Source organism: Ptiloglossa arizonensis, chromosome 7 (assembly GCF_051014685.1).
Source record: "Ptiloglossa arizonensis isolate GNS036 chromosome 7, iyPtiAriz1_principal, whole genome shotgun sequence".
Lineage (NCBI taxonomy): Eukaryota > Metazoa > Arthropoda > Insecta > Hymenoptera > Colletidae > Ptiloglossa > Ptiloglossa arizonensis.
Window position 1 is genome coordinate 8,782,985 of NC_135054.1, and position 13,052 is coordinate 8,796,036.

The following is a 13,052-nucleotide window of genomic DNA, read 5'->3' on the forward strand; positions in this document are numbered from 1 at the left end:
ATACACACACGTGTTTTATTCTTATATACACATATGTTAATACACACTATAGTAGATGAGATCAATATATTATTACTGTTGCATATTTCTTTCTTTCACTTTATTTCTTCATCTATATCTGTCTATCTATCGATCTACAAACCCATCTATTTATTTATCTACTTATCTTTCTATCTATCTACTTCTTCTCTATCTATATATCGATCTAGATAGCCATCTATCTACTTACCAGGTACCTACCCATCTACCTGTCTATTTATCTATCCATAAATTACGTATAATTTACACATTTATCTATCCATCTGCCTGTCCACCTATTTGTCCACCTACTATCCATATATCCTTCATGTACCTTCTATGTATTCTCCATCCATCCATTTATCTATCTATCTAATCATCTTTCTATCTTTCCATCTATCGATCTATTTATCTATCTATCCATCCATTTATCTATCTATCTATCCATCCATCCATCTATCTATTCATCCATCTATCTATCTATCCATCCATCTATCTATCTATCCATGTAATTATCCATCCATCCATCCATCCATTCATCTATCTATCTATCTATCTATCTATCTATCTATCTATCTATCTATCTATCTATCTATCCATCCATCCATCCATCTATTCATCCATTCATCTATCTATCCATCTATCCATCCATATATCTAACCTTCTATCTATCCGTCTACTTATGCATTCATCCACGTATCTCCCTATCTATTTATCTATCTGTCTATCCATCTACTTATCCATTCATCCACCTATTTCCCTATCTATTTATTTATCTATCTTACTATCTTTCTATCTGTCTATCTATCTATTTATTTATCAATCTATCTATCTATCTATCTAACTATCTATCTATCTGTCTATCTATCTATCTATCTATCTATCTATCTATCTATCTATCTATCTATCTATCTATCTATCTATCTATCTATCTATCTATCTATCTATCCATGTAATTATCCATCCATCCATCCATTCATCTATCTATCTATCTATATATCTTTCAATCTTTCAATCTATCTATCTATCTATCTATCTATCTATCCATCCATTTATCTATCTATCTATCCATCCATCTATCTATCTATTCATCCATCTATCTATCTGTCCATCCATCTATCTATCTATCTATCCATGTAATTATCCATCCATTTATCTATCTATCTATCCATATAATTATCCATCCATCCATCCATTCATCTATCTATCTATCTATCTATCTATCTATCTATCTATCTATCTATCAATCTATCTATCTATCTATCTATCAATCTATATATCTTTCAATCTTTCAATCTGTCTATCTATCTATCTATCTATCTATCTTTCTATCTATCTGTCTATCTATTTTTAGCAAACTTTTACATACATTTGTTATATATACACATATACATTGTAATATGTATATGACTGCCTCACCGCACGGTTTCGAAAAGTAGTTCGTATTCCTCATGTATTTCCACGATTCGTCAGAGGCTTCTTGTTTCAACCAATTTATTGAAACAATACGCGAAAGTCGTGAATTATATTTTTGTCGCTTTTCACTGCGTACTGTTTATATCTTCTTTCTTCTACAATTTATAAATGTATGTTATTTTCTCTTACGGTCGAGCAACCCTTCTGCTCTTAATTATTCGACAATATAAATCATCGGTTATTTTGGCACGAGGCAGCGATCTGCGCATACAAGCACATTTGTCTATGACTTAGCTTTCGTTTAGAATAGCAAACAGACGCTTTGATCGTCTGGTCACGCAAATTTTGCTTCACTTACGTCTGCCACACGCACAATGGGTCAAAAATATTTCGAAACAACTTACTGGGATATTCTTTAACAATATATAATTTCGTATCAAAAATAGCTATGTAAGCAGTTTTTCTATTATTTTATTTCGAACATAGTATTTATCATTGTAACAGAGATAAGAAGCTTATATTAATTTATTAATTAAGGATATTAATATTTAGGAAGCATAACAAGAGTCAGGTTAAAGAACTCTCTGGAAAAATTATATGTAATATATTGATGACATCGATTCTGTTTTTTTTTTTTTAAGTATGTATGCAAACTTGATTCAATCGGATCGATATAATTCGTACCCTGTGTTATTTTCCATGTTAAGCCTTCTCTGTTTGTTACATCGTGCATTTAAAATCTTAATTTCATCGCGTTAAAAATTCCATGACATTTATATTAAAGCAGCGTTTCCCAACATCGGCGATGACGACCCTCTGGGGACGCTATAAACTTTCAAAGGAGTATTAAAATGACTGCAAATTTGAACGGGAGCATTAACATTGTAGGTTGAACACAATCATTGAAACACTTAAATTTAATTTCATCGACTATACGAATCGTTAATTTTCAAATACTTTTACCACCAGTGAGTATGTATTTAACAACTTCAATTTGCGAAAATCACAGTACATATTGAGTGGTCTTTGTCAAAGAAAAACGACAAGTGTCGTACACCGGAAAAGGACCTGTGACTCACCAAAGCAAATGACCAATACTTCGACGCAATTTTCTAAAAGGTTTATACTTTGGACACAAACATTTGGTATGCTTTCCTTCTTTACTGTAAATATTCGGACTATTTTTAATTATACGCTATCCGAATGATTTCCGCAAAGCTTACAATTACGTAGAAATAAAAGTAGTCCAAATAAGATTATACTTGGATTCACTTTTATTAGGAAAACCTCACTAATCAATTGATAATGCTCCGAGGATGATAAAATGACAAATATAGAAATTGTTAATTTCATTAGTGTGAATAAACATAATCAGTGGTGGGGATAATTCCTAAGCTCTTATGGAGTTACAAATATGCATTAGATGCATGGTAAAGTGCATTGAATAGTGTGTGGAGTGCACTGGGCAAAAAACAATTGTATAAAAGTGCGTGGGGCCAACAAAGGTTGGGAAACGCTGTATTAGAGAATTGAGTGAATGAATTATATAGGGTTATTCTAAAAGCATTTAATTATATTCTCGATTTCTGACAATATGAAAAATGTTCAGACATAATTTGAATAATCCCAAAATCATTTTTTGGAGACTATTAAAGAGTCGTCTCTATTTCTTTTTTTTTTTATTACACAACCACATGTTTTGTTTTTTCTATTTTGTAGTGAATATTAATATGTATTCCATGTACAGATTATGTTCACCTTTTGGAGCATTTCAAATTATGTCCTAAACATTTTTTCATATCATCGCAAATAAAGAAGATAATTATGTGTCCTATTTTTAACGGAACACCTTAAATAATCATCGCTCTAAGTTTTTTTAATATATGTGTGCGTGCGTGCGTGCGTGTGTGTATGTATGTGTGTGTGTTTAAAATGATTGTCCAGAAGATCTAGATAATTTCTTCAAGTTATTATTATTTTGCATTATCCTGTCAATTCCCTTTCAGTATGTGTAAATAAACCATAATCGGTCCGCAATTAAAATAATTTAAAAACTGTTCATTTAGCTACCAACCTGAATTATAGTATAAAACTAAGGATGGTTTGGTTAAAGTAAACGGAGTCTTATTAGAATTACCATGTATGTACAAGGTGATTCTAAAAATCAGGTTGGGCTGTAGCTCTTTCCAAGCAAAGATAGAGAATTATGGATGAGAAGAATGTTGAATGACTTAACGAAGACTATCTCACTATAATATATATTATTCTCAAGAATAATAGACGTAAACGTTATTAATATGCAACTATTAATACGTTTTACAATATCTTACCCACCTTCCTGAATCCTTTATTTTTTTACAGTGGATTTATCATTTTCTTCTGAAATTTTCCCATTCTCGAGGAGACACTACTGTTTGCATTATGTATCTCTAAATTCTAACCAATTCAATTCTCTTCATCTGATTGGTATTTCTCTTCCTTTAAAAAAAATTTTTTGAAACCTCTATTACAATCGATTCGGAACATTTCTGAACATCTCTGTCGTTACTCGAAAGTCCTGATCATTCCTCGATCATCACACGAAATATTCGTCGTGTTACTTACCTTCTCTTAAACACTCTGATGCGTACATTTGACTCGTGTCGAGTGTCTTAGAAAAAATCTGAACATTTGATACTCTCGATCCTAATCTGTTGTTAGCGAAACTCAAAATCCTTGGTATCAATGGCTCGCGAAGCATTCACGACAGATTACGATTTACAATTTGTATTCGTCTGGTTCCAAGATTGCTCAAGCTTCCATGTGAGTATTTATACGCATGAGCGTATACTGAAAACATATTGCCAAAAATGCTACGCAATCAACACATTTGCGGATGACACTCGAGTGGTTAAGATTTTCATCCCCAATTGTGTCGTTCCCTCAACATGTGCACTCGATTTGAATCTTTCAAAGATTTACGAATACTTTAATCAACGTTTCTTTTTGCTGCTTCGACGTAGCAAACCATACCCTCATCTTGGTTCATTCGTTCATAGGATTTGACGTTATTTTCGATGACTCTTAAAATTGATCCTGTATTTCAAGGAAACTCCTTACCGTCCATAATACGAAACTGCTCCAGTCACTTGGAAATATTCTCCCCTGCTGTCAACAACTGCATATTTCTCAGTTACTTATGGTGCTGATGTTTACTGTCTCTGCTTTACCAAATGTGTTTCGTCTCGTGTTATACAGAGTGTTTCATACCATATAGGATACACCTCAGTGGTTGATGGACAACACAAAGAAGTAAAGAAAGTTTCTAGAATCGAGTATCTTGTTCGATCTTGTTTCAGAGTCAGCCATTTTTGTACTCTAATAGTGTCTAGCTGCTTGTCTTTATAGTAAGTATTTAAATGTAAGTCTATAGTGGACGTATCGTAGACTATCTCGATTTAAAAAAATTTACCAGATTCTTTATCAGTTTTGTACACATTCAAAAAGTATTCCAATACTGGCAACGAATACTGAATAAACAATCGTTTTCGAGTGGTCTTAGAAATTAAAATTCGAGCAACCTAGACAATAGCTTCTTTACAATTTATTTATACGTTAGAAAATCGTTCGTTCGAGAACTGTGTATTACGTCTACTCGACTAATATCACTTCTTTCAATTGTTCACTTAAGAAATTAACGTAAGATTCGCTCTTACGTATATATACAAGTTTTCTCAAATGTAAATAAACAAGATTTTTTAATCTCATCGAATTGTTGTCGATACGTTGAGCGAAGAACGAATGTTACAAAATGACGAATATTATGAAAATGTTATAAAAATAAATATTCTGCGATTAAAACTTTTTCCCTCGCTGGTATCAGTATTCAAATATTTCAAACACTTGTTAAAAAGATACTGTACATTTTGGGAGCGCAGAAATGGCTGTCTTGGAAACAAGATCAAAAGGGAACACGCTTGTATAAACTTTATTCGTTGTTTTTGTGTTCACCGTACATCCCTGAAGTGACTCCCACGCATTATAAAACACCCCGCATATTTATAAAACACTTGTCTTCGTTTTCCTCCCTCTGCTCGAAAGTACAATCACGTCACTCTACCAATGAATTCAGCTAATTCAATACGAAATAATAACGAATTGTACACATTTAACATTTAAAATCTTTCATATCGACAGACTTCGATCTGACCGACTTTTATACACTGCAATTCTTCTTTCAAACCAGCTTTCGAAATCTTTTTATTCAATCATCGTTCCAACGAAACGAAATTATCTCTATTGATCCACGACTTTTACGCGTTTTTCATACATTCGATCGCTACTTCGGTTATTATATTTTTCTGCAATTCCTTCAGGTACATCTTTTCCTTTTTTACGCTGTACCAGCCTTTACCTCAATTTTCATATCGTTGGAATCTTTATACGATCCAACATAGACGTAAAATAAAAATAAATAATACGTGATTGTATTTTCTTCAAAAGCAATGTACGCGTTGTATACTTTATACGATACATTGATTTCTCTCGTTACGTTGCGTATGAAACGATTACTTGCAATGCATCTTGCGTTGTTTGTTAAAAATTTACTCTATTATAGTAAGTGTTTCGATGTTTCGGTATTACGTTCTAAATATTACGTGTTTCGCACAATGCTATTACGCTAATAAGCCACTCGAGACACGGACTATCGTGCCTTGTTTACATACACTTCACCTTACAAGAAGACGAGATCCCATTTTTCTCCTGCGATGGTCTTCTCAGCGGCAAATATCGACCGTAAAATTATGAATTACGATACATCGTTCCAACCGAGGTAAAAAAAAAGAAAGAAAAAAGGCGTATAAAATTTTGTAAATAATTCGAGCACTTACCGTACTGACTTTCTTGGCAAAAGACGATAAAACAGATTTGAAACGATTCATTCGGTTCGATGTACTCTACCTCGATGTACTTACGTGTATTTATTGCGTTCACCGTGCATACTTTTGCGAACGATACGCAAGTGCATAAGTACACTCGCTCTGTTGCATTTCGAGGAGAAGATCGTACCGTGGGCAATCGATCTTACGAGAGTCGATCAATGTTGAACCTCGTCAATTTTTTCCTGTTGTCGCTTTGAGAAGAGCTACAGCCTCTCCTAGTAATTAAAATCACTCACCGTTAAACGAAGAACGCGTTTAAACGTTGTTCGAAATTACGATCAAGGTACGACGTACGTAAAGATAAATCCTCACCTGATCCGCACGACTGTCTCGATTACTTTGATACAACGACGAGAGATCGATGCAAATCGTTCGATCATTATCACGAACGTTCCGTTTACGTCCGATCATTGTAATCGTTCCCATCTACGGAAGAATTGTCTTCGATTTCTCGATTGGTTCTCAACTCGTTCGGGCATTCGATTCTCCATGTAACCCGTATCCCATAAGACCGCCTCTGTGAAACAGTAACGCGACTGGTTCGTGCAACTCGCTCTAACGGGTCGTGACCGTTTATCTCTAAAGAAGAAAGTAGAAAGAAGTCTATGAGAAAAAAAGGAAAGAAAAAAAAGAAAGAAAAAGAAACTCTTCCCCTCGCTTGGTATCACATAATTTGAATCATTCTCCGAGTCGTACATCCGCCGTCCTACAGCGGTCGGAGCACACTTGTAATTCGAGTATCGTTGTAGCGTAGATCGTACGGCAATCTTTGACGGTCGCTGGATCGTAGATGTGGCCAGTAGAAACGCGCGAAAAGAAGGAGTCGTGAAACAGCGGGTTTTTACGGGTGTCGCCGATACTTTTGTTTTTTTTTGTTTTTTGTTTTTTTTTTTTTGTATAACAATCGTCGACGAGAAAACGACGAGCCTGCCTCTAATCGAGCAATTTCGAAAGTTCCCGGAAAGTATTGGCGACCCGTGGACAAATAATTTTTGTTTTCTCTCTTTCTCTCTCTATCTCTGTCCCTCTCTCTTCACGAATTGAGTTTCTTGGTGGCATGCGATAGTGCTCTGGCTAGCCTGTAGAATTTTCCAAAAGCGATCGAGTACCCAATCGCGGAATGGCCTTTTTTTTTAAATAGAGAAGAGCGACTTCTCTTGTTCGACGCACGAGTGAAAGGAGAAGGAGCCTTAACCATCGTCGATCGAGACGTGATTTTCTCTTGCTTGATATATAAACTACTTGGCACTTGAACTAGAGCACAACAGTAGAGGGGGTGCAGGCGTAGGCACATGCGGCTGCTCTTTAGGGATTTTATTAGTAGAAATTGCACGTATAATTGCGAGACACAATGCTGCATTTAAACCCCCAAAATACCCCCGAATACTCCGAAAGCGTCGAACGGGCCGAACGCGGAGAAGGTAAACGCGAACCCGATCGGGCTCCAGGAAAAACGAATCGTGCGTTTTATCCGCCTGAGTATACGTTTACGCATGATGAAGCAAATAGAAAAAAAAAAAAAAGAAACAGTTGAGAGCATGATTTGTCACTATTCGTTGAACGTTCGGCGGTTTGGTGGATTTTATTCAACTTCTGTCGGACGTTTCGTTTCTCGCTGTTATCAGTTGTATTCTTTTTTTACTTTACATTCTTTTTTTTCCGTTGTTGGATTAATATCTATACATCTACATATACATATACATATACATACATATACGTATATATTTATACAAATATGTATATATATATATATCTACATATATATGTATATATATGCAAATATGTATATATGTGTATATATATATATATATATATATGTATACATATTTACATATATATACGTAGACACGAGCAAACATAGATATATTTGGCATTACACGTATCGGTTTCGATCGGTAATAACGAGGGTAAAACGTACCCCATTGGGCGTGAAACGTTGCGAAACTTTGTAAAGGCACGCCCGTTTCGCGATTACGTTTATCGTACGGATGATGCGTATAATTTTTGCATGCACTTTAGAGGACAGTTCCGATGCTACCCGGGTAACGAGGTTCGTTGATTATCGATTGTACGATAACGTTCCGAACGAGCGTAAAAGTGGTCTATCGATTCAAGTTTAGTTCGGGCACGGTACACGTGGCACGGATGAAAATGTAATGTGTGCTTATTGATCACTGGAACAGCCTTCTCGGCGTTTCCCGTGAAACGCTCGTTCATCATCCCATTCTTCGTTCAGACATATAGATAGTCTAGTTTCAGCCACATCGAGAAAACAGTCTCTCTCTGCCCCTCTCTTTGACATTTACATACACATACATGAACATGTGTATACGAGATGTGTACGTACAAATTGAAAAATGATTACACGAATATTTCGGGCACAGTCACCACGAGCTACTTTTTCTCCAAGCCGGGAAGCGTAAGGGAAACGACCGCAACGTCACAATTTCCGCCACGATTACCGCGTGAACAGGTTAGACGTACGTGTGCGTATATACATACAATATATATGCAGACACACATCACACGATACATAGACATACAATATGTATATAGGTATGGACATGCAATATACATATATGGACATATAATATATATATCCATATATTTATACATATAATATGTATACAGATATGGAGATATTTTATATATATATAATGCACACAAATATATGTATGTACAATATATTCGTGTATATATTTATGTATACACACACACACGTACGTACACGCATACAATATGTTCATATGTATACTATGTATCACTCGTATATGTTTACATGTGTATGCGCATGTATATACGTATGTACGTAGGTATTCGTTCGAATTGGCACACATCACCGAGCGGAAGGAAAGCGGAAAGGAAACAATATACATGCGTAGATCGACACTAGCCCATGTCCCAAGAAACACTTTCCTACGATTGTCTCGCAAACGATAAATGATAACTTGCAATGTATTGTATCGCGATTACACTCACAGACTTCGTTGCCGCAGACGCACCGCTTTTTTTCGTGGATTATTTAGTCGTTCGAGATCGATCGTCTATTGGCCTGGTTTATTAGTGGACATGCATGGTCTAGATCGGCGGTTCTCAATCTTTTTCGAATCACGGTACACATTCCGATCGTAGAAATGTTCGGACGGAACACTATCCAGCGTCGATGCACCGGAGCCTCGAATTTTCGTGAATTGCATCGACACGTTTACGGGTTGCATCGGTTGAAAGCCATTGGCCTAGATAATCGGGACGAAGGAACATGGATTATTTGCGATACACAGGGTATTTCGTGAAACATTCTCGTCCACTAACCAATGGATACTCCCGTGCCAGGACGAAGATAACGAATTTCGGATTGACATTTTTCTTTTCACGAATTTCCGTTTCTTCGGTCGTTTCCGGATCACCGTTAATAAAACACGCGGGTCGAGTTCTAGCCGATTATCGATAAAAAGAAAAAAGAAAGAAAAAACAATTACAAGTTCACCGATAAAAGTTTAACCGTTAGTTGGACATTATTGTATCATTTTTTTTTTTTTTTTTTTTAACGTCGATACACATTCGCGTAAACTCCGTAGTGTTCTATATTCGTAAACTCGATATCTGTCGTCGTTGTACATACCTGGTACACACACTCGCGTATACAATAATCGTCTACACGAGAACAAGATATTATTTTACTCCTGGCGAGCAAATCATTCATCCATTGAATACAGCACACCCGATGCGTTAACATTTCTTGTAAAGGGGCCGATCGGCGATTTTGTCCGAAAAGAGCATTGTAGCGTTTTAGAACGTGCACTTGCTTCGAACTTGTCGATCGCGACGTCGGTTTACCATATTTGATGTGCACACGTGAATAGAGAGCATCGTGCATTCTCTTGGAGAGGAGGAAGAAAGAGATTAACGTCGTAATGCGGCAAAAAAAAAAAAAAAAAAAAAAAAGAAAAACAGAAAAAGAAAACGATTGGAGCGATATCACGAGCAGACTATAATACCATTTTGTTTCTACTGTTCTACACACTTGTATACGTTATACGCTAGTGTAGACGAGCGATTAACATCGAACAGACGATGACATCGCTCACTAACTGCTCCCTTATGATGAGTTGGTGCGTTACTTATCGTGCGGTAACAAGATGGTGGATCGAAAGTACGTTTTATGAACGCACGTAGCAGTGACTGTAATTACAATATTGCCGAATCGGAAGCTTGACTCACGAAATGTAACCTTTCCGAATAGGGACGTTCTTTTTTTTCTTAATTATTTTTTTTTTCTTTTTTTTTTTTGTTTTTCACTCTTTGCAAGCTCCGTGCGACAACACAGCGTATTCACGGTACCCCTGCATCACGGGCAACTTCTATCCTCTTTCATACATATATATACAAAGAGATTCGAATCGCGTGACTATGTTCCTTGAAAACTTTTCGATCACAATTGACGTCCACACGTATCCACCGAGAGGCAGAAGCGGTGCACGACATATTCAGTATTAGAAGATCCAACCAGCCTCGTTGTAAAAAGCCAGATGAATGAAAGAATTGTTAAGAACCAAACTGTTGTACCAAAGAGTACGCGTAAAATTCAATGAATATACACACAATATATATATATATATATATATATATATATATATATATATATACATATATATATATATATGACCTACCTGCCATTGGACTAGGTAGACGTGTCGGCACGTGTAGTTATCGTTAGGCCTAGGTGTAGGAGTGTAGGACCTAGGTGTAGGTAGCCTACCTACCCCGCCCTTTATTTGGAACGTGTTCGTTTCTATTTATATATACATATGTATGTACGTATACATATCTATATATACAGATATTAACTATTTGGGCCGTGGCGCGCATAGTGGTACAGCACTATTAATCGTGTCTCTATGAGTAGCCGCGCTGCCCGGTAGCTGAGCCAAAACTTACTTCCGTTCATAAATGTAAAGTTCCTCCCCCCCTCGCTACCCCAGAAAATGAGCAAATAAGGTACGACCAGCATTCGACGCGTTACCTAGTTACCTCGACACGACGCGACGATACCGATTTACGTAGCACGACCCAAGACTTATGTAAAAAAGAAACAAAGGAAAAAGCAAAAACAAACAAAGAAAAAAAAAAGAAAAGAAAAAAAAAATAAAGCAAACAATTACCAACCGTTTCACACAAGTGTATTGATGCGAATGTTGTGTTTTGTTCTATCACGTGGTGTAGGCCATATTCGCCAGTTGTATCCCCGAGATAATTGACCTGATCGGGACGCGAAACAAGTATGGCGGCACTTTGAAGAACGAGCGAGGTCGCAGGTGAGAGACACAACCAACCAACTAGCTTTCCCGAGTTGAGCCACCTTTCACAACCCTGATTACTATCAACTACCCGAATACTTTCTCGTATGATAACAACTTGTATATTATGTAAGTCTGACTCCTCCTTTGTCCCTCCTACCTCTAGCACGACACCACAAACTCTGTGCCACTTTTTCTGATCGTATGCACCTGAACACCGAACACGATCACTTTACTTGCCTTGATGTCAAAATCCTATGACCAACCACTCACCCACCCAAACCCCAATCCCTGATACGATTCTATTCTCATAGATACACAGAACACACGTCACGTTTTCTACCGACCAAGCCTGAGATATTTCCTTCGATTGCCCGTTATTTCTTACCATACTCACACACACACGCACACGCACACGCACGTACACGTACACAAACACCTACACGCGCACTCTTATACTTAGAGAACAGTGTCAGAGTCGACCGAATCGCAGCTCCACACCTACTCCCTGGTATTAGTTTGTCAACCGACGGTCGTCATTCCAGAGACACTCCTTAACAGTACTTACGTCCTTGCCACCGTCCAGTAACACCTTCAACCGGCCAACCAGCTAGTCCTATTGTTACCACGGATCTACCGTATCCAGCAACTGGTGTTAGCTTGTTCGTTCACACTGACTGCACTTGGGACAAATACGGCTTTACTGCGCTAGTTTCGTCCAAACTTGTACAAAAAAAAAAAAAAGAGAGAAAAAAAGAAACGAGGAATTACGATATTAAACTACGCTGTGCTTTGTCAGTGAGCACTTGAACATTCGTTTGATCTTCTTCGTGAGAAAAGTGTCGCGCGTGGTTTAAATGAATACGGATTCGCTATCGGTTTTCAATGTTGATTAAACGATCGAAGAAACGATCCTTTGCCGTAGAAGCTATTGGTCGAGGCTAGGATTCTGAAATCTCGAGCGTAGTAATAACATCCTGCCGCGTGTCTTGTCTACCTAAATCCGATTCGTCGTTGCTGCGTTGTTCATCGCCGGCGTAGTCACCGAATCGATCATAATAATTATCTTAGAAGCGAACCGGTTTATTCGCTCACGTAGCTTTAACGTAGACCTCGCTACCTTGGCTCGACAATGTACAATAGTAAGAAATTAGCGAATTTTCGTAACTGTGAAACTTGTATTACGTCGTACCTTTGAGACAATTTTCGTAATTCTAATACAGATATATACATACGTGTATATATACCTACTCGAACGTGCTACTTTTTTCACTTCTCGTTGAGGATCTATTACTTGTGACGTCGTATTGTGTGAACGCGGAATTTAGAGCACGTGCTAAGTAAATATTCGAGCTGTATTTCTCTCCGAGTGCAAAGGGTCAACGCCCAGCATGTACCC

General features: G+C 37.1%; 1 protein-coding gene across 50 annotated transcripts in view; it reads left to right on the top strand.

Moving 5' to 3' along the window:
- The window catches only part of Slo (calcium-activated potassium channel slo), a 149,382-nt gene that overhangs the window by 69,059 nt on the left and 67,271 nt on the right, over nucleotides 1-13,052 (top strand). For 11 of the 50 annotated variants that reach the window (XM_076315902.1, XM_076315918.1, XM_076315919.1 and 8 more), the window contains exon 6: nucleotides 11,580-11,671. The exons of the other annotated variants lie outside the window; for them this stretch is intronic. In XM_076315902.1, the coding sequence (XP_076172017.1) occupies nucleotides 11,580-11,671 (92 nt within the window). The remainder of the gene's footprint in view (nucleotides 1-11,579; nucleotides 11,672-13,052) is intronic. 50 annotated transcript variants of the gene reach the window in all.